The sequence below is a fragment of the Acartia tonsa genome, chromosome 2 (assembly GCF_053477335.1).
Source record: "Acartia tonsa isolate MP-2025a chromosome 2, ASM5347733v1, whole genome shotgun sequence".
Lineage (NCBI taxonomy): Eukaryota > Metazoa > Arthropoda > Copepoda > Calanoida > Acartiidae > Acartia > Acartia tonsa.
In genome coordinates this window covers 32,989,547-33,012,620 of record NC_137261.1, presented here as the reverse complement: position 1 = coordinate 33,012,620, position 23,074 = coordinate 32,989,547, and the positions used below count along the sequence as shown (strand labels likewise).

The window sequence follows — 23,074 nt, the reverse complement described above, 5'->3', positions numbered from 1 at the left end:
ATGTACAGACAGACTGGAATACGAGTATAGAGTAGCTCCGATACAATTTAATAATCAATAATCTAACAAAGTATTTCTAAAAAATACACATTTATTAAACAATTAAAACTGGTTAGAAATAGGCAGATTAATGGGATTATTATTATAGGATATATTTAATATGATATATATTAAAGGCTTGGACGTCCTGTTTCTTAGTTAGGTAAGAAACGACGTACTTGAACACGTGGGAAATATAGATACCGCCAGCCTAGACTTATAGGCTTGTATCTAACCGAATGCAGACGGGAGGAAGCGTATTCACTCTTTGGCCTGCAACAATCAACTAGCCCTCAACACAGCAGGATGGAGTATGGTGGCGGTTACAAGTGGAGGTCTGACTCAGCCAGAGAAGTATAGGAATGTGAACAGGGATAAGGATACATAAACTTGGGTGTTGATTACCACACTTGCCCCCTCTGAGGGAATATGAAATATTCCCTCACAGTTGACCTGCACGCCGGCTTCTGCGGGTTGATGTGGTACTCGCAGGTTCTTCGATTGCGGCCATAGCCCTCTCTACGATATCCACAGGATTGGGTTCAGCGGGAGTAGGATTTTCTGGAGCTGCTGGAGGCTCTGGAGCAACAGCATTCTGGAGGGCTAACATGCCCTCACAGGGAGCCGTGGCTACTGGATCTTCAGAGGCAGCGCCAGCCTGCGGATTAACAGGCAGATCAATTCCAGATGGAAAGAGCTCACTGATTTGAGCATCGAGCTCTGTGTCACTGTTTTCCTCTGCAGGATCCAGGATCTCTGGGTTGCCTTCTCTATCGGTGGGCCTGTACTCATCAGAGCACTCAGAACCGCCATAATGGGAGATCAGCTCAACTCCATCATCATCTGGCCGGGGTACGTCCCCAGCGGGAAGAGATGCCTCTATGGTTGCCACATTCTGCCCAGGTACATTCATTACATTACAACGAGTATTAATATATTTAATTACCCTGTCAGAGTTTTGGTCCAACAGTCGACTAGTGGCCTCAATAACCGTGGTCATTCGTGATTTTAACTCAACGGTCGAGTCCTCAGAGACGGTGCGAATTTTGTCGCGCAAAGTTTTGCGGTTCCGCAGTAATTCTGCGGAAATTTCAATAAGGCGCTTGCCATGTTGTATATATGCTTTCTCAACAAATGAAGCATTGCTAGCAATTTTAGTTTCCAGACTTCTCTGGAAGGGGAGAAGAGCTTCCTCCATTGCTTCTTTTACAGTGGAGGATAGGACTTTTTTCCATTCCTCAGCGGTCACCCAAAAAGCCTTAGGCTCACTTTTGCTTTCTGCTAATGTCTCTTTCCTTTTAGGGGGTAATGGAGGCGGTTGGATTTCCACCTTAGCCTTTTTGGCTACTGGGCCGCCGCTGCCTGTTGGTGTTGGCGGACGTTTTTCTACCGCTTTTGGGGCAGATTTTACGGCGACTACCTCCAATTCAGGTGAGGCACTACGTTTTGGTGGCGATTCCACCCGATTTTTTTGCGGTTCCCCTCCCCTATTTTGTTCCATTAGAGGCCTGGTTCTAGGCCTGGCTTTATCGGAATATTCGTTGGCTTCTAAGTTTTTAGCCTGCCGCAATTTTTCTTGCAAGTCTAGGAGTTCCTTTGGAACATCTTTTCTCGCGGTGCGGTAAACGTGGATTGACCTTGAGACACATTGCAGTTCACTGAGGTTTTCAGGGTTGCGCGGCGGTTTTACACGCGGTTGATACCTGTTTTCATCAGGTTCATAGTAGGCTTCCTCAGGGCCGCCCTGGGGATAGCCATGATTGCTATCATAGTAATAGTCCTCTTCATTGTAAAAGGGTGCCTCTTCATATTCTCGACGGTATGAAGAGTGACCGGCCCCGTGGGAGTGGTGAAAACCCCTTGAAAAATTCCGCCTGGGATATCCTAAAACAAAAATAATAAACTTAAAATTAAGGGTCATTAATTCCTTATACCGAATAAGGAAATATTTTTACAAAGACGACCTTTAGGGACGACAATCTTATAGGTATATATGCTTGATACAGGTCGTCCGTTTTTGAGGGGATTAGTTTTCCCCATTATTTGTAAAATCCCGCAATTCGTGTGTTTCACTCGTACCTCCTTCTTTGTACGCGTGAATTTTGGTGCAGGCTAATATGTAGATAATAAAAGCGACGCATAATAACGACCCTATTCCTGTAAGGATGGCTGCTACTACAAGCACTATATGATACCAAGTACTGGATAGAAAATCAACCACCTTATGATACGTTTGAATAAACCAGGAGTCAGTTATTTTTACTTCAAAATTATTGGAGTCTGCGGCAAGTTGGCTGAGGTATAATTCCTCGGCACTTTCTGAGAAATTAGTTTTTTCTAGGCTTTGCCAAGAATGATATAGAAATAAGCTAATCGGTTTATCCATAAGATATTGATTTACATTTAGTATTTGCATACCCTGCCCTTGATTACCAAGGAATTTTCCTTGGTACAAATGTAAGAAAATTGGATTTTCGGCACATTTAGTCGGGGTTAAATGGGTGGTATTAACCAATCTGCGTGAAAATGGTGATATTCCCATAGTCTTATTATTGATTGAAACCGAAAAATGATCCACAAAACAGGGTAAATTTTCTCCCAAAGAAACATTGATTTTAAGACTGTCGCACTGTATTACTAAATCCAGCTCACCGAGCGCCCTAACTAGTTTTTTACGATGAGTCTGAATACTGCTTTTAGACAGAAAATGGTTCTGTAAACAGCGAGTTTCGGGGACAATTAATTTGTTATATTGTTGGTAGGAATAGAAAATCTCTAGTGGTAACATATCATCTTTTTCTTTAGCGTTTAAGAGTGGGAAATATGGTTTTATAGAATTTGTGAACCATACCATTAAGTTATCAATATTAGTTTTGTAATAAAATAATTCGGGAATTAGACTTTCAAAATGTTTTTTATCTTTAAGTTCTAGTGCTAGAGTAATTTGGGGATCGATCACTAGATATTTTTGGGCACCCTGTTCTCCTTCAAATGTAAACAATGAAATATTAAAGATGTCTACCGTTCGCCAAGGAGAAGTGAATTTTTGTGCGCTATCAGTTTTATCATCTGAGATAATTCTATCGTAGCCTAATCTCAGATTGTGATCTAAACAATTGTTTCCCACCCAGTGACTGCCCAGGTAACAGCCCGCTTTTGTTTGTAATAATTCAACAGGCTCAGCCTGGACCCCTATTTGTTTTTCCTCAAATGTCCCAGGGATAAAAATGCCGTTAATGTTTACGCCGTTCCCCTCGCAGGCGGGGTCGATGCCGTTAAGGATGTTGTTGGGGTAAGTAAGTGTCCCGTTTACCAGGAAACGCGTGTATGACATCTGGTGTTCATACACTGAGACTGATTTTCCTTCAAAGTTAAATATTTTAGTTTTGGACATGGTGTAACAGTCTTCATAAGTTACGAGGTTCGGTATCTCTACAAGAGCTGGAGCAGCGAGGTGTATGTGGCTATATCTGCCACAATACCAGTAATGAGTACTGGTTCGGAGGTGGCAACGAATTCCAGGTATAATTTTTCTTTCAACCTTTTGCAGCAGGTGAAATTGTTTTTGTTCAATATTAGTAAGATTAAGAAACGCAGCGCATTCAGAGATTTTCAAACGCGGATTTTCGTTTGCTACACATTGAGTCGCATCTATTTGTATTATTTCGGACGCATTTGATTTTGCCAAAATAATAAAAAGCCCCAAGAATCCCAAAATAAATTTACCTCGAGCTCCTGGTGCCTTTGCCAAATGATGCTGCATTTTATTTTTATGCTTCTCGTTTTTCTCTGAAATATGTTAATTAGTTAGTTTTAACATATATTTTTTTTGTTTATTTTCGTTATTATACATACGTAGATTAAGCTATATACATTTGCCACCTTGGTTTTATATAATACATTTATATACATTTTATTTCTTCCTTTTAATTGGGTTATGCAGTCCGATTTGGACATGTATGCGGTTATCCCCCCCTTGTGACCTAGTTTTTCTTTCTTCTTCTAATATATACTTGGGTACTATGCTTTGTTTGTTAACGTTAATAACCTTTTCAGGGCTGGATTGTTTGGGTCTTTGTGCGAAGAAAGAAGCCTCGGACGGGACGGTTTCTTCCAAGAAACTATTTTCGACGTGAATTTGAGGACCGGATGACCGATCTGCGCCAGGGGGTTCTTGGTCTTTGGGCTGTGACTCAAATGGTGAGTTTTTTTCCATTATATCCCCTCCCCCATCACAATCCACCTCCCCCTGGGGTAAATCCTGACTAGTTTCAGGGTTTCCTTCTATAAAATCGTCACCATCGTTATCTAGGTAGGTAAAATCGTCATTTTCCATACCTTTATTATCGTTTATTTCGGTTTGCCCGGTATTATCTATTCTTAAGGTTATTTCCTCAGACGGGACGATTTCCTCAATAGGAAAGACGTTAAAGGAAAGTGTTTCCCCCAATAATTCTATTTTAGAATCTATTTTCCGTATTTTATCTCTACTAACAACTTGGTTAGTTTTTATTGGATTTGATCCAAAGGGACTGAGCTCAAAAAGGGCCTCTGAGAATTTTTTTGTTACAATAAAAGGACCCCCATAGAAAGATTGCAATTTTTTACTGACCCCTATTTTGACTAGGTTAAAAAATGCAAAGACCACGTCGTTAACGAAAAGGGGAGATGAAGCCTTCCTAGATTTATTTTGAAACTCTAAATAAATCTTAGATTTTTTGGAAACCTGTGCAATAATTTCTTCCAAATTTTTTAGGTAGTTCAAGTAAGACCTGCAGTCAATGTCCTGCCTTTTCTGCAAAATTGGAGAAAAGAAATCGAGATTGAGAGTTGGTTGCCTGCCGAACATGAGGTAATATGGCGTATACCCCGTTCTTCTAGACGTACTAGAGTTAATTACAAAAGTGGTCAAGGCTAATTTTCTTGCCCAGTCTTTACTTTCAAATCGGTCATCGGATCTTAGACCTGCATAAATGCTTTGATTATGCCTTTCACATGGGTTACTATTAGGGTTTCTTGGGGGAATAAGTTTAGTTTCGATACCTAGTTCATCCATAACCTTTTTGAAAACTTCCCCAGTAAAATTTGTTCCCCTGTCACTTCTCAATGACCGAAATAAGCCGTAGATGGGTACTACCTGTTCAAGGATGACCTTCACCGTGCTTTCCACGGTGGCGTCCTTGATGGGGTGAGCGATAATATACCTAGAGAATAGGTCAACCAGTATAAATATGTAACGGACATGTTGTCCTTGAAAATAGTTAGGGGTTAAAGGACCGATAAGGTCTACTGACACCTGGCCAAAAATCTCGTGACTAATGGCTGAATGGGTGATAGGTTGCTTGTGTTTAGGTACCTGTCCTATTTTTCTTAGGCAGGTAATACAATTTTTAATGCGTGATTCGACAAACTTATTAATTCCTATAAGGAAGAATCTTTCATTTATCTTGCGTGTTGTTTCGTTAACCCCCTTGTGACCTATACTATTATTATGTGCCAATTCAAAAACTTTATTATATAATCCAATGGGTACGACGGGTCTTTCAATGAATGTTCCATTGCTAAGAGGTTGTCTAAATATTAGAAGTCCTTCCATAACGTATAAATGTTCTATTAATTTAAAAAGGACCTCTTTCCGGCCGGTTAGTTCAGCTTTTTCAAAGCTCGACAACTTCTTTTTTTCGAATATCCACCTACGAATTTCAGATAATACTTGATCTTTTTGTGTTTCAGATTGCCAAACATTGTTCACACCGACTTCCGAAGCCGAATGTAACTCAAAAATCTGGTCTTGGTATGGGCAATCCTGTTCATAAGGATCCAAGGTAAATGAGCTAGTACATTTTTCACAATCGGTTTCCTTATGTTCTTTGCATAAAAATTGCCCTCTAGATAAATTGTCGGCATTACAATGGTCCCTACCCTTTCGATGAATTACTGTAAAGTCAAAACTTTGGATGAAGTAAATCCATCTTACAGTTACACCATTTATTGTTCCTTTTTGCCATTTTTTGTAATGAACTAAGGAAATCGAATCTGTACGCACAATAAAGTTTCTGAATCTTAAATAATGAAGAAAGGTTTTAAGAACAAATACTAGACATGCTAATTCGCCTTTATAACTTGGATAATTTTTCTCTGCCCCGTTACATTTTTTGGAACATATTCCAATAATTCTTTCTACCCCCCCCTGATTTTGGCTGAGAATTCCAGCGAAATAACTCGTAGAAAAATCTACGTCTACTATAAAGGGGTTAGGATTATCCCACTGGGGGTAGCCTTTACTTATAGAATTTGAGAACATATTTATGAAATTTTCCCAATCTTTTGATAGGGAATTGGTCCATTCGATAATTTTATCGTTTCTGTGTTCGTCTAGGGTACAAGAATTTTTTGCATAGGATGGGAAATAGGCCCTATAATAATTGGAGAAGCCCAGGAAACGCTGGAGTTCCTTGCCTGTCCTGGGCCTGCTCCAATTTTTAATTTGTTCTAAATATTCGGGGTTCATTTTAAGTCCTTGGGAACTGACTATATGACCTAAATATGTACATTCAGATGTGAAGAATTTACATTTGGCTAGATTTAACTTAAGTTTTGCTAATTTTAGGACTCCGAAGAGTTTTCTGAGATGTTTCAGATGTTCCTCAACATTTTTTGAGAATATAATAAGATCATCAAGGTAAGATATTATGAATTCATATAAGCCAGGGATAAGGGTTAGGACTCTGTCCATCAAGTGGCAGAAAACACTTGGCGCGTTACACAGTCCGAACGGCAGTTTCTTGAAAAGATACTGCCTGTTAAGGGCTGTGAACGCTGTCAAGTGTTTACTTTCCTTCGAAATGGCTAGCGCATGGAATGCACTAGTCAAGTCGAGGGTGGTAAATACATTACCAGTGCCTAATTTTTCTAAATTACTAGAAATCAGGGGAAGGGGCCAATTAATTTTTCGTGTTACACTATTAAGCGCACGAAAATCGATAACGAACCTAAGCTTGCCTTCCCCCCCAGCCGTTGGTTTTTTCTTTACCGCAAAGATTGGGGAGGACCACTCGCTGTAGCCCTCCTCAATGACGCCCCCCCTTAGCCAATTTTCAATTTGTTCTTTTAATTTGGCTTCGTATAATGGGTTTAATTGAATGTTTCTAGCCTTAATAGGTTTAGCCCCGGGGATCAAGTCTATTTTATACTGTAAGAGATCGCAGTTACCGATATCGGCATCGTCAACCGAAAATATATCAAAATGATCAAGGCATAATTTTACTACCTTTTCCTTCATCCCTGGGTTATTTTTGATAAAATCACTATTTTCTAAGTCTAATTTTTCTTTAATGAATTTAATTCTTTTAAGAAGTGTAGTTCCTGACAATTCATTTATTTGATTAATACTTTTATTGCAGGAATTTGGGGAATCTGATTCGAATTCAAAGCAATATCCAACTTTAACGTTATCCAATAAGGTAATATTTTTTCCTGCTAAATTGACAAAATTTACCCAACATTCTCTCTTTTCATTTACATTATAAATACCCTCCATAAGCATTAAGCCGTTCTGGCTTGTCATTTTAGAATTATTTGGGGATATATACAGCTTCCTATTTTTCTGATGAATAGGAATTGTTATCATTGTTGTATTCCCCCCCGGCAAGAATGTTGTTTTCCTTGCTAATTTTACGCATGTTTTATTTTGTTTTAATGTCCCAGTCCCCCCCTGGTTACTCCAATTTATTCCCGGGATAAGGGAGTTTTGTTCCGTATGAACATTATTTGTAGGAATTAAGGGTATGTTTTTACTTTCTTCAACTATATTAATTGTTGAATTTTCTATGGGGATTTGCTCGCCAGTGGGGAGCTCAAAGGAGAACTTATCTAGTAACAAATTAATTCGATTAACTTTGAGAAATTCATATCCTAGATTTATAATTTTAGACGTCGTTTCAGGGATATAAAACGTTTCTTCGAATATTTTATCTGACCCATCAAAGCTGAATTTTAAACTCACGTGTCCTATGATATTTACTGGTTTTAAATCTACAGACAGAGCGCTAAGATTGGCGGGGGTGAATGTGATTTTGTTATCATCTAAGATTTCTTTAGAAATAAGGGACCTAAAATTGTTTCCTGTATCCACTAAAGCGTGTTGCAGGAATTCCCCCCCCACGGGATTAAGAACTTTTAGTTTTGCACAGATAGGCATTATAAAATAAATTATATTTTTAGTCGAAGCCTAAGATGCATATTTTCCAAGATCCCCACCTCAGCGGTTAGACGATGGTAATCCTCACACAGAGACTTCCTGTGTTCCAGGTATAGTTGTCTGTCGAAATTTTTCAAATAATGAAATGTTTTAACAATATGGTTAATTGTTAGAATAATTTTATATAACTTTCTGGGTTTCATTAAGTTTTTTATTAAGCGCTTTTCAGCTCCAGAAATTTCTCAATAAGCATGAGAATGTTGATAGTTCTAAAGAAACTACTTAACTTTAATACGGGTCCTTATTTATATACTTGGATATATGATAGAAACCTATCGGAATAAGATTGAACTAAAAAGTTTTAAAAGATTGAAGGGCTACAAAGTAGCTTAAAAATAAGTGTTCAGCTTGCAACTAACAAGACATTAAAAACAGACTGACTTATTTTTTGACTTATGTCTGTATTTATACAAAATATAGTGTCATTAGTTAGTATCTGATTCACGATACAAATAATTTAAGGTTAGCGCTAAATTATAGCTTAAAAATTATTAGATATGGCTAATATAATAAAGAGGGTCAATGATGACTGGTTTATTATTCTGATATTGTTAGTATTTATACTTAATTTTTCCACCTATGGGGTAGAACAAGTTTACATATTTACTAGAGTATAATTAATGCTGAAATCAGCTTAAAAAAATAGGATGTGGTTTGTAGTAACTGCTTTGATAGTAACTGGCCTCGATTAATAATGTGCATTCACTTTTATATAGACTTTTTATTCCACTGGTAATCCTAGCGGAAGCTAATAGAACTAACTTTATTTCATTCTGCTAGTAATCCTAGCGGAAAATAATTTAACCAAAATGTTTTAAGATTTTATTAATCACATCTTAAGTGATTAAAGATTTTAATTTTTAAATGCTGCTTGATTGCAGCTCAAAAATGAGTAAATGATAACAACAAAGAACTGAAGGACAACTGAATTAGATTTGGAAATTTACTTGTATTTATACAGATTTTCCATAGACCCCCCCCCTTCTTAATTTTATCATTTACTTATACGGACCGCGGTAGCATTCTAGGCGACATCTTTCGGATACATAATAAATTAAATATAGTTCTATTATTGTCACTGTACAAAATGCAATAATATTTATCCATATGGATAAGTTATTATACATAATTGCTGAGATATTTCAGCTACAAAAATCAGAGGCTAAGAGTGAGCAACTCTCAGATAAAATTGATACTGAGGGTTCAACTCAAAAATCATTGTTTATATACAGATAATTCGCTTAAGTTCCCCTAGCGGTTAAAAATTGAACTAGAATGTTTTAGATTCTACTATATATACATTCAAAATATACGATATTTACATATTAGATAGGTCGTGCGATATTAAAAATAAATACTACTAAATAGAAAATAGGTATTCACTTATTAGCTTCTTGATAAAGACTATTAGATTTTAAAAAATGGAAATATTAAGTGCATGTGAAATGCTCCTCAGGTTACTTCCCTATTTCCCCCAATTTCCTGTATCAGCTACATTTGGATAGGGAAAGGAGGGGGAGGAGTTTATTTTGTGTTGCTTAGTCAGACTTAATAACAATAATTTGTTTTATTTTTCGCGCCAAAGCATTGCTTGGCAAGGGATATTTGATATTAAGGAATTTGCAAGCTTAGCTTGGCATGGGATATTTTGTTTATCTTTCATATCAAAATATGAAACTCATTCAGCAAATTTTTATTTTCTGGGACAGGGACAATTAATATCGCATAAATCCACTTTTACATTTAGTGGACGTGATTTTTAACAATCGCTTGTACATATTTATCTATTTCAGATTCTTCGCTGGCTTCCTGATCCATTTGGTTGATAGTTTTACGCGCATACTGCTCAGGTATTTTATTACTATTACTTGGAGCTTTTCTAGGCGTGAATTTACTCCGTGTTTTACCAAAGCGGGACTCAGGATTTGGGGGCTCCCCAGCTTTCTTTTTGTTGCAATTTTGCACTACATGGCCAGGGATATTACAATGCCAGCATTTAATATTTTTACTCCTCCCATTAAAGGCTCCTATAACGCCCTCGATTTGATCCCAAGCAATAGGATCATCCTCATGGTCTACCCAAGAAGGAACCTCGTCAGGTTCTTCGGTTAAGTTTTCCTTATACATTGCCGTGTTAGTGGGGATATTATCTTCGATAATACTGATTATGGGTTGTTTTTTCGTTTCCGCAGAATTTTTAGGTAGGAACATTTCCATGGCTTGAGAATAGCAGGCCGAAAGGTTTTCCTTGCTAATATGGCCAGACCCATCCCAGTTAACGTATCTCTGTCCGAGATTAATAAGTTTATTTAAGTAAGCGTTGTAATCGTCCAAAAATTGCATACTCTCAACATAATTGGCCATGTCTATGGCAAGGTTGGTATACAGCAGATTTTTGCTAACGTTAAGATAGAATTCTTTCCATTTCTTTTTAGGTATGAGGCCAGGATTCATGAGTTTGAACACCCTAAGTTTGTTTTCAAAATAGGTGTCAAGGGGTTGATTAGTCTCCTGTTTTAGGTTGTAGAAGTACTGAGAGGCTACTTCTGGATCCGAGAAAGGGGTGACCAGCCTCCTAATCATCAGGTAATAACTTAAAGCAGATAAGGCCTGATTTCTTTCAGGCGTAATTAAGTCTCCTAATCGTTCCCCTCTAGAGTCATAAATTCTCTGGTATAAAATATCCTTAAAAAGAATTGGGTCACAGATTCTGTATGTCTTTGCAACCCTCCACATATTAGAAAAGAAGTTATCAAAGTCAGCCCTACCGTCCCACCTAGGGGCATCCCTCGCAAAATCGGAATCCCATTTTTGTCCCTTAATAAAGCATTCTTTAATAAAGTCATCGTCGGCGGCGCTAGTTGTTGCCGTTGCGGCTGTGCCTGTGTTTGGCGTATTTCTTGTAGAGGGTCTTGTTGCTACATTGGGTGCAGACCTTGTAGGTCTACGGAGGGGTTCTAACGACTTAATCCTATCAGGGATAAAGGGAATCCTTTCTAGCAAGGTTTTTTCATATTCAGTTAGAGAAGTTTCTCTTACATTCATCCAATTGTCATTATCCGCCGGACCTATAAAGCCTACAATTGAATAGGCCATACAACCTGGGGCTGTCATCCTATCCTTGGCGACCCATTCAACCACGTTTATCTTTTGCTGGACCGATATCCGGTCATAAAAAGTGGCATTAATTGAATCATCACCTATGGTGTTAAAATGAGTCATGTTAAGACTTTCGTTTAACGTTTTTTCCGCAAACAATGGGCCAAGATTTCCGTCCGCTGGGAGTTTTGATACTCTGCGTTTTAGATCTAAAATGTCGGTATCGGCTAATAATCTGCGATGTGATTCTGTGTCCTTAAACCCTGCCCATTTTGTTTCTAATTCGAGCTGCATAATCTCGGATTCTTGTTTTATTAAATCTCTATAATGTGACGAATATTCGTTTAACTTATCATTTAACGCTTCCGATATGAGATCTTTGATTTTTTCAGGGGAAAGCGGGTCAGCCTGCTGCTGCTGTTGCTGCTGCGAGGTGCCAGAGACGGCCGGAGCCGGCGGAGGCGGCGGTTTTTGTTTATCATCATTTTTCTTATCGGTCATGGTGCTGGAGTGTAGTGTTCGTTAACACTGATTTGTCTACCACGAAACTTTTTAAGAACTTGGGAATATCCCTTTCTTCCTGTTTTAAGGAGAAAATATGGAAATGTGTGAAATTAAATACTAGTGTGAAAATAAAAGGCGGGTTCCTTTTTATCTTTATTTGGCAGTTTGCCACGAAATAATTATTATAAATATTCTGTAACAAATTGTTACTGTAAACCGTTTCCGTGAATAAACTTAGTTATCAGGAAAATATTAATTTCACTTTGCAATCGAAGCTACTTTACAATTTAATTTTGTCTGTACGCTAATTATCCAAACCTTCCCCCCTCAAAAAATGAGTGGTAGACAAGACTGCGCCAAAATGACGTATGAGGGGATGTACAGACAGACTGGAATACGAGTATAGAGTAGCTCCGATACAATTTAATAATCAATAATCTAACAAAGTATTTCTAAAAAATACACATTTATTAAACAATTAAAACTGGTTAGAAATAGGCAGATTAATGGGATTATTATTATAGGATATATTTAATATGATATATATTAAAGGCTTGGACGTCCTGTTTCTTAGTTAGGTAAGAAACGACGTACTTGAACACGTGGGAAATATAGATACCGCCAGCCTAGACTTATAGGCTTGTATCTAACCGAATGCAGACGGGAGGAAGCGTATTCACTCTTTGGCCTGCAACAATCAACTAGCCCTCAACACAGCAGGATGGAGTATGGTGGCGGTTACAAGTGGAGGTCTGACTCAGCCAGAGAAGTATAGGAATGTGAACAGGGATAAGGATACATAAACTTGGGTGTTGATTACCACAATATGTTCTAGTAAAAGCATTACAAAAACTTCCTGCCTATAAATAATAGCTAGCAGATAAGGACAATTAGTTTTGGACTTTTCAAGAAAGCTTTAATCTTTTTTTGTGTCGGATTTTTGCTCCTGTGTTAGGCCGTTTTACTATTGAAACAATGTTTAACAAATCGGGTTTAGGCTATTTCCACTCTTTTTATTCACCAATAAAGATGCTAGAGGTGAAGCCAATTTTTCTATGTAAAAGTATGAGGATGTATATCTGTCTAGGCCAAAGGATCTCGATAACCACTGAACCAATATGGTTCTTCCCTACAATGTTGTAGGTCCAGGGAAGGTTTACAACTATTTTTGGGAATAAATAGCCTCTAAACCCTTAAAATCTAAACTTGAAATATTTTGATTTATAAAATATTTCTAAAGTCATACAGCATATTTCTGCAGGAGTGTTTTTTATGTTTGTTTAGAATAAGTATCTATGTCCCATCCCTTATCTTATAAGAGTCTAGACAAGTAGACTTTATATTGAATATACATTTATCATGTACATGAAAATTTATAGAGAACCTTTTCTACAATCAGTACTTGTTTATCACTAGGTAGATTATATACGGTTTACATTTCATTGTTAGGTATGGTATAATTGTTTTTGTTTTATTCTAAGAAACATCATGAAATCATATTCAAATTTGGAAATTAAGAAGAAACTGTACCCATAGCCATCTACTTCTACTCTTGCGAATGTTGCCATCCTTGTTATACATAAAGAATAGAAAATAGAGCTACGGCCCTAGTGGCCTCTAGGGGCACCTAAGGTGGGGAAAAAGTTGCCCACCTACCACTTTCATTCTTTATTTTAAAAGAAAAAATATAACAAATATTTATTTCATTGGGGTTCATTTTTATAGGGGCTATTACTCGTCGCTTCGTCTGAATTTGTAGTTTTTAAAGCACATTTGTCCGTATGTCCGTACGTCTGGGAGTTAAGTTAGAAATACCAGTGGCGGTTTATTATATCCTTATACTAAAGTTAAATTATAAAATATTAATAACAAAAATCATTTCCATAGCGAAGCATTGTCAAGCAAAAATATTTTTTTTCTCTTTCACTTTAGTTTGGGAAATCTACGTTTTCTAATTTTAAAAATCAGTCAATTAGCAAGAAAATTGTTGTCATTGGAGCTGTGATTTCGATCAGTTGGTCTGACGTACAGAATCTAGTTATAGAAAAGCAGCGTAAATAAAAAAATGCCTATAATAATGTCTATTACAAAAAAGTGACCCCTGTTTATAATTTTCAATATAAAAAGTTTAGAATGGAATGCTTTCAATCAAGTATTATACAGGCGGCATTGAAAATGGCCTTTCTGAAAATCAATAATAGAACAGGCAGGAATGTTTTTGAGCTTTTTAATTTGAGGAGGGTAAAATGAGGGGTTTCAAAGGTTTGAGGGGGGTAATCTAATGTATTTCTAAAATTTTGATGAGGGTAAAATACATTTTTTTAACGTATGAGGAGGGTAATCTAATAAATTTTTGAAAAATTTTGAAAGGGAAAGATGAGGGGCTTCAAAGTTTGAGGAGGGTAAACATCCATTTACCCCCACCCTTGGACGTGTATGGACCAAGGTATACAAAATAATAGTAGCAGTTTCCCTTAAAGTGCCAAGTCGAGCACAAAAACCACCCTTCCCCATTCCCCTCATTTGAAATCGAAAATAAGGGGAAAAGGGGAAATCTTCGTTTGCTTTTAAAGGAATATTTTCAATCAAGTAATAGAGAACCGATGTTTAATGAAAATTTTCTGGGCCAAGTTTTCAAGATATTCATAATTTAAAATTAAAATGAGAGATGTAGGCAGAGCTTTTAACCATGCATAGAGAGAAATCGTAAAAGTTGGGGTAAATTTAAAATTGACAGTTCCTTTCAAGTATTATATAAATTTCTTATTATTTAAGACACTTAGATATGATTTCTAAAAATATGTTGATATAGTTCATTTTGACCAATTAAAGATTATTTTGTGACAGTTTTCTTTGAAAAAAATATCACTCCACAAATTCTTAAAGGTTGTATTAAGATTTTAAATTTTTAAAATTGTTATATCAATGTTTAAATTACAATGAAATAACTTTTACCACAAGCAAATATCCATGAAGCTGAAAATGCTTTTCTATTTTTGGCTAAATATTTTTCTTTTCAATGAAAGTGAAATCTTAAAGAGGAGAGTTGTGTGGATGCTATTTACTCACACATACACACACACACACACATACACACACATTCACACACACACACATATAGATGCTTCCCACAGCTTCAGCCTTCCCTTACAAGCATCTACACCGCATCCCACCCCAAAAAATCCACTGCTCCTTTACCATCTTACCTTAATTTTAGATATGTGTGTTTGTGTGTGTTTGTGTGTGTGTGTATATGTTAGATGTCATGGCCATGGCCCGGTATAAAAGCACAGAGTTATATTTTATCATTGCAGCAGTTTTTATAAGTATTTATAAAATTAATCATGCCTATAAAAATTCCCAATTTAAATTAACAATTAGAACTTCAAGTTTTGAACGTTTTAAGGATCAGTTTTTTGATTATTAGGTATGACCAGTTTACCAATATATTAATACGATGTCAAGATTATTTAGTAACACGTATTAAATCAAATGCTTTGCACCTAGATTTCTTTAAAACTTTAAATCACATTTAACCCTCTCAAATTGTTGAGAAATAGCCAAAATACTCGCAAAGGTAATTCAGAAACCCAAAAGAAAAGCAAAATCAAACAAAATTATACATCAAACCTGATATGTTTTTTTATGGTTGATGTTAAAAAGTATGAAATTTGTAAAATTGTTTTTGCTATTGACTAAAATTAACAGTTTTGTATGGAGAAAATTTAAAGGCGCCTAACTCTAACATATCTATCTGTACAATATACAATATAGAAAATCTTTAGGAATTTCGTTGGGAAATCGATCTTCTTTGTTAATTGTTGTGTAGTTGGCCCATCTTTTTTAAATGTGAAGCTTTTCTACATTTAATATCAATCAGTTATTACGTCCATAACGATTTCTGATTATAAAGTTTTAACTTAATAACTATTTACACTTTCATAAAGATTCCTGAAACAATAAGAAATAAGTCTATAAATTTTAAACATTTATTTTGTTTTACTATTTTAAAGCGCAAGATTTGTCCTTTTAATAAATTTTTATTTTTTTAAAATGCTGATTTTAAGTACAAACAAGCACTATATTGTAAGTGAAGCATTGCTGCAATAATGTCGGGAAATTTAAGTACATCTGACAATCATTTTAAGCAACGGCCGTTTAGTAAATCTCCCTACAGATTATTATGTTCTTGTTTAATGATCCTTTGTACGGTTGTTTACTTTGTTTAAATTATTTTTTTTATGGATGTTGTCAACCTTGTTTTAAAGACATTTTTAGTTTAAGTTTTATACAGAACACTTTTTAAAAACTAAAATGTAACAATATTTGAGAATTTAAATAGGAATCATATGTACCTATAGAAGTCATGCCTGTTTGCTGGATAGGACTTCCCTCATATCGATGACCACAAACGAATTTTAAAAGAATAGAAAAATATATGTCAATGGTTTTGGTTAGGTTGGGTTAAATAGCCTTATACAATTACCTGCACGATTGGATTTATTATTATTTACTCCATATTATCATGTATTCTAATAAAGTGAAACTTGTAGCGGGCTAAGATAATGGTACAATCTTCACATCATCCCCTTCCCTCAAATAGATAAATAGCAACCTAAAATTGACGGCAATTTTTAAACTATCAAAATATCCACGTATATATTACATTCATTCCTTCATGAGCTAGCAATAAAGTTTTTTAATAAATCTAATGTACCCAAAATTGTTTTCGTCCATCAAATTTCTTTAGATGTGTTTAACCTCAAACTATTGTGTAGTATCTTAATAATCATCTTATATAGTTAACAAAAGCTTTTTATTCAAGTTTTGATAAAAGATTAACCATCAACCAAAATAGTAATTTTGTGTTCTTTGTATCCTTATTAGTTAGCTCAATGGATATAGGATACGTAAATATTGTGAATAAATTTTTGATACCCTAATAAAATGTTTCTCCCAGATGATGTCTATACCCCTATACCCCCTTTACCCTTACCTTTCTAGGATCGCGTTTACAAATAAATGAGGACTATGTTAGCAACCTAAATTGACGTCAAAATTCCCTTGTCCCAATATCATTATCCACGTATTTTATATCCATTGTTAGCTGGCTATTAGTTCCATAATTTAGAAAATTATACAAAAGCCGATTCAAGACGCACAAAGTTGTGGGGCTTAGACAAGTTTTCTGAAAAACAATAATGTTTCACGCGGATAGTAAAATAAAAAAAAATAGGATTATTTACAATTTTGATGGGCCTGCGATTTGATTTCATGATTTTTATTTTCTAAAAAAATTCTATATCCACGATACATGATTTATTTGGTATGGCTCATAACCATTAAGACAGAGGAAATGAATCGGATTTAAAGCCATATAGGAAAAGCCTTTCTAAATTCAACAAAATAATAGAAGAGTAAATTTATCTGGTATTTATGTCGATATCATTTCCAACATCAACCATTAGAACTAAAAAAATATTTTGTCCATGTAGTTAAAATCAACGCAAATGATATCTTTAAAAAATACTATTTTTAGAAACTTTATTCCAAACCAAACAAAAACCTTCAAAGATATTTATTTTAGCTTTTAACTAATGATTATAATTTTAGCCTTTTAAAAATGATTGACACTTTTAAGTTGTTTATTGATGTTTATTTCTACAGTTTGTTTAAAGATATTTCATCCTAATAACTTTAACCATCGAGCCCCTTTCTATACCTTAGCTCTTAAGATGGATGGAGCGCTAAAGGACCCTTTCATCTCACAATATGGAGAATCTATCTCAGCTTCTGATAGCGCTAGAGTTCTATCTATACATTTCTGTGTTGTTTCCATTTGCAAAAGCGAAGCTTTTCTATAATTAGGGTCGGTCCGTACGTCCGTCTGTCTGTCCGTCCGTCCGTACGTCCGTCCGTAACAAACGGATAGCTTTTTTCGTTAATTTAGGCATGTTAGAATTGTCCTATCGATTTCAACCTTTGCATGGTGATTCCTTTAGTAGTTAGGTATGATTTAGAAAGCGTAGCAACTCTATAATCATTACCAGAATGTCCGTACGTCCATTTTAAACATGTTGTTTTTTTACTTTTTTTAACAACAAATTTTTATGTGATCTAATAATCCGATTGTTCTGATTTTTGGTATACTGATTCATGGGACAACAAAGTACAATATTATAAGCAAAGCAACTCTATAATTAAGTCCTAAAAATGTAAGTATGTCCATAAACATTTTCTTGTATTAAGAAGTTTTTCAACAAATTTACTAACAATTTTGCTTTGACTCTTATTCATTCGTATTCTGATTATTCAATTCTGACACTATACAAGTGTTAATTTCCGTTTGTCCTACCGTTTCAGAGCTTCGCTTTTTTGGATCCTTTTAACTTAAAACAGCTGGTTATTTTGATTCGGTTTAAAAGTTAGTAGGCCATTTTCTCTATTTCTGATATTTCTAATTCGATAAAACTGTACAAATTTGTATTGTACACCAGTTAATCATCAGAATATGTTCAAATTTTTAACCATTCTTACCAACGATGGCTTTAGAATAATCGTCTATTTTTTATTTTTAATAGATTGATAAAAACAAATGGTGTCTTAAGTAATTAAGTGTCATTTTACACCCACATAAACCTGGTGTTCATTCACTGCAGCATATTATCAAATTTTACACCCACATAAACCTGGTGTCCATTCACAGCAGCATATTATCAAATTTTACACCCACATAAACCTGGTGTTCATTCACTGCAGCATATTATCAAATTTTACACCCACATAAACCTGGTGTCCATTCACAGCAGCATATTATCAAATTTTACACCCACATAAACCTGGTGTCCATTCACTGCAGCATATTATCAAATTTTACACCCACATAAACCTGGTGTCCATTCACAGCAGCATATTATCAAATTTTACACCCACATAAACCTGGTGTTCATTCACTGCAGCATATTATCAAATTTTACACCCACATAAACCTGGTGTCCATTCACAGCAGCATATTATCAAATTTTACACCCACATAAACCTGGTGTCTATTCACTGCAGCATATTATAAAATTTTACACCCACATAAACCTGGTGTCCATTCACAGCAGCATATTATCAAATTTTACACCCACATAAACCTAGTGTCCATTCACTGCAGCATATTATAAAATTTTACACCCACATAAACCTGGTGTCCATTCACTGCAGCATATTATCAAATTTTACACCCACATAAACCTAGTGTCCATTCACTGCAGCATATTATAAAATTTTACACCCACATAAACCTGGTGTCCATTCACTGCAGCATATTATCGAATCCGTGTACAGGTTAATAGATCTACAGTAAAGATGTATATTCAGATAAACACTTCCCTCCATTTTTCAATGACCTTATTCTTCTGCTAGCAAATAGTTTTCTGCTACTTGGCTGCGTTAGTGCACACCACACCATTAGTTGATTTTCAATGACCCCATTGAGAGTCGGCACAAGAGCAGTGCGATTGGGAGGTACAGTTATTTAACCCTTTCCCCCTCTAGTGTTTACTATTATTATGGGTTCATCATATTCCCCGCTGCATATTATCAAATCCGTGTAGTTAAAAGAAAAAGAAAATGAAGGGAGTGTTAAAAGATGAGAGTGAATGCAATTTGTCCTCTTGTAAAATATGCAAATATGATGATTTAATACTATGGTACATGTATGGGGGAAGCGATTGTACACCTGTATAAACATACAACTTTCAAATAAATGTCATCTGCAAGAAAAGGGGACATAAAGTATGAAAACCTTTTCCTTTCCTACAATTGAAAACAAATAATTTGGTTTGGTTAACTCTACCAGGTTCTGCCTAATGTAACTTATCCTAATATCCAAACCAATAAGGTTTGTGTTGGGGTATAAGTTTTTGAAGTGATATTTGTTTTTGTCTTTATTGTTTGTTGACAATATAACCGCTAATTGTTTTTAAAAGCAAAGCTTTTCTATAATTAGGGTCGGTACATCTACAACGGTTAGCTTTTTTCGTGTGACGGGTAGCTTTTTTCGTTTATTTAGACATGTTCGATCGATTTTAAACTTTCTATGAATATTTCTATAACAGATTTAGAAAGCGTAGCAACTCTATAATCTATACCAAAAAGTCCGTACATCCATTGGAAAAATGTTGATTTTTAACCTTTTAAATGTGTTATAATTTTCAAATTTATCTAATTTTTGGAACAATGATTCCCATTACATCAAGGAATAATCTTATAAGCGAATCATCTCTATAATCAAGTCCTAAAAATTAAGTATGTCCTCAAACTATATCCTGAATTTAATCAGTTTTGCAAGAAAATTACTAAAAATTTAGTTAGGACACATTTATATTCTGCTTATTTTGTTCTGCCACTCTACAAGTTTTAATGTTCGTTTGTCCTACCATTCAGAGCTTCGCAATTATGGATGTTGTCATCCTTGTTAAAATGCTATTTTCTACTTAGGCACAAATGATGTTGAAAATGTATATAAATTGTACATATGTCTCTGTTTCAGAATTTCTCTACGAGTGTCATTAAACATTAAACAGTTGAAGAAATGTTCCAAATACATATAGTTTATCAAGTGGAAGTCTTTCCAGCAAGGAAGAAGATAGACATCCTAACTCTTGTATAAATAAGATTACCTTTCTATCCCTCTAAAACTTATATGACAAGAATGTTTTTTTAAGAGTGACATAATCATTTAAATGGTAAAAGTTAAGTAAAGGTTACATTACATGATTAGGTATAACCAACAAGCGAAATAAATCTAAATTAAGTTTGTGGAGCAAATGGAGAGGTCGTCAATTTTGCGATGTGTTACACCCCCCCCCCCCCCCCAAACGACAGCTGAAAAACACGTATATGTTTCGTGATTTTTTCCTGAATCAATTTCGTTATTGGTATAAGCTGGTTCTATTATAATTTATCAATAATATGCTGAATATTGTATGTATTTTCTTTTTAGAGCTGCTTATTTAATTTTAGGCAATTTAGTGTCAGAGTTTTAAAGCAGGTTTTAAATAGGAAAGTTATAAAAATTAATCGGACAGATAGACAGACATAACCTTGTTTCAAAGTAAGATGCGCTCTTAAAATAAATTAGGCACATTTCTGATTACAAATATCCCTTGAATAGGATGTGTATATATCTATTTTCCTGTTCATTGATTTTACAAATATTATTTAACTCTCCATTTAAATAGATATTTTAACAATTATAAGATTTTTATACAATTAAAGGGAATAAGGACGTAAAAACTCATTTTTTTTTTTTTTTTTTTTTTTTTTTGGGGGGGGGGTAAGATAGAGGGACATTTTACATTGTGTGTAAATGCCAAAAATGTACCTAATTTTAAAAAAAACTTACGGCTTTATAAAGCAAGGCGCGAAGCAGCAAAATCTTTTTTTAAGGTGTTTAAAAGATTTTGAGGCTAAAATTTTCATGATGGGTAAAATCAAAAGTATTTTCAAGAATTTAATGAATTTATAAATTGGTTTTAGAGATGGTGGGGAGGGGGCTTAATCACCCCCTTAACCCCCCCCCCCCTGTATATCCTTGTAAGGGAATCAGTATCAAAAGAAGGAAGATCGCAGTATTTTAAAAAAAAACGTTGGGTTATTTTTTGCTAATAGTTTTAATCTAAAGCTAATTATTAAAATTTAGTTTGGTTTAAAAAATATTTCTCCCTTTCTATACTTTTATAGTTGTCATTGCTTAAGGGGAAAGATGTAAACTTGATAGAAAATAAGAAATCTATAGTACATCTTGAAAAGGGTTGTAGACAAATATTATTAAAAGTAAAAATAGTTCAGATAGTTTGTTAAAAATTAGTTTCATTCTGTTTTACCTACTGAATTTAATTTCATATTATTGTAGTTTACAAATTACTATAAATTAAGACTTAATATATAACTATAACGTAAACAATGCTAGTAACGTGCACAGTGAATTATCAAGGGGTGTGTGAGTGTAAGACATCCTACAACCTCCATCCCGTAAATTCAATTCTACAAATGTCATGGCTTTATTTTGATAATAACCTTTTTTTTAGATCGGATTTACTTTTCCCTAAATGATGCACATCTTAAAGATAATTGATAATAACTTTAAAATTTTTGTTAGAACTGAGTTAGATTTATATTAGATAAGGTTGTTTGTGAGTTGTAATATTCACAGATATTTTATAAACATCCAAATAATAAATTTACATTTTTAATAAAATATAAAAACAAAATAGCAAATGGACAAAGTAAGTTATAGATCAGATTCTCATTGGTCATGGGAATCTTTACAAGAATTTCTGTTGTAATATATATTTAATATTAGCCTATTGTAAAGCAGAATCCTTACAAAAGAATCAGTCAATTACAGCCAATTAAATAAAATGTTTCCATTCAGAAGTATAGTTTTTTCCCCTTTAAACTACCGACGAACCGACGGTCAAAAACATAGGCTGATTGATGGTTGGCCAAATGAATCTTTATAAAAATTTCAGATGTCTATCTATAAAGTAAAACCGAGAAAAGTGTTGTTAATACCAAAAGAGGTTCCACGACAAACGTAAGAGTCCCAAACGTCAGAGTGGAAAAACATCAGAGTGGACAAACGCAAGAGTCCAAAACGTCAGAGTGGGACAAACGTCAGAGTGGGACAAACGTCAGAGTGGACAAACGCAGGATTTTTGGGACAAACGTCAGAGTGGACATTTTATAAGTAAAACGTATGAGTCTCGATTTTATAATCATTAAAGCGCTGCGGCTAGGTAGGCCAGGGTGCTGAGTGCTGCAGCCAGAGTCATTTTCTTTATGATTAGGTTAGGTTAGGTTATAGGCTAGGGGGCCGAGCGCCCGCGGCTAGGCAGGCTAGGGGGCCGAGCGCTGCGGCTAGGTAGGCCAGGGTGCTGAGTGCTGCAGCCAGAGTCATTTTCTTTATGATTAGGTTAGGTTAGGTTATAGGCTAGGGGGCCGAGCGCCCGCGGCTAGGCAGGCTAGGGGGCCTAACTGTCTATTTTTTGTCATATAATTAAAATAGCATAGACTCTGATGTTTTACTTAAGCAATGTCCACTCTGACGTTTGTCCCACTCTGACGTTTGTCCCACTCTGACGTTTGGGACTCTTGCGTTTGGGACTCTTGCGTTTGTCC

General features: G+C 35.2%; 2 protein-coding genes across 2 annotated transcripts in view; one reads left to right on the top strand and one right to left on the bottom strand.

Moving 5' to 3' along the window:
• The window catches only part of LOC145311478 (uncharacterized), a 49,306-nt gene that overhangs the window by 25,728 nt on the left and 504 nt on the right, over nt 1-23,074 (bottom strand). The window lies entirely within an intron of this gene.
• Nucleotides 773-7,502, top strand: LOC145311462 (uncharacterized). The gene is made up of 7 exons (XM_080150551.1): nt 773-942; nt 3,424-3,561; nt 4,096-4,239; nt 4,796-4,891; nt 5,773-5,864; nt 6,650-6,721; nt 7,443-7,502. The coding sequence occupies exons 1-7, from the start codon at nt 913-915 to the stop codon at nt 7,486-7,488; spliced, it is 618 nt and encodes a 205-aa protein (XP_080006677.1). The 5' UTR covers nt 773-912; the 3' UTR covers nt 7,489-7,502.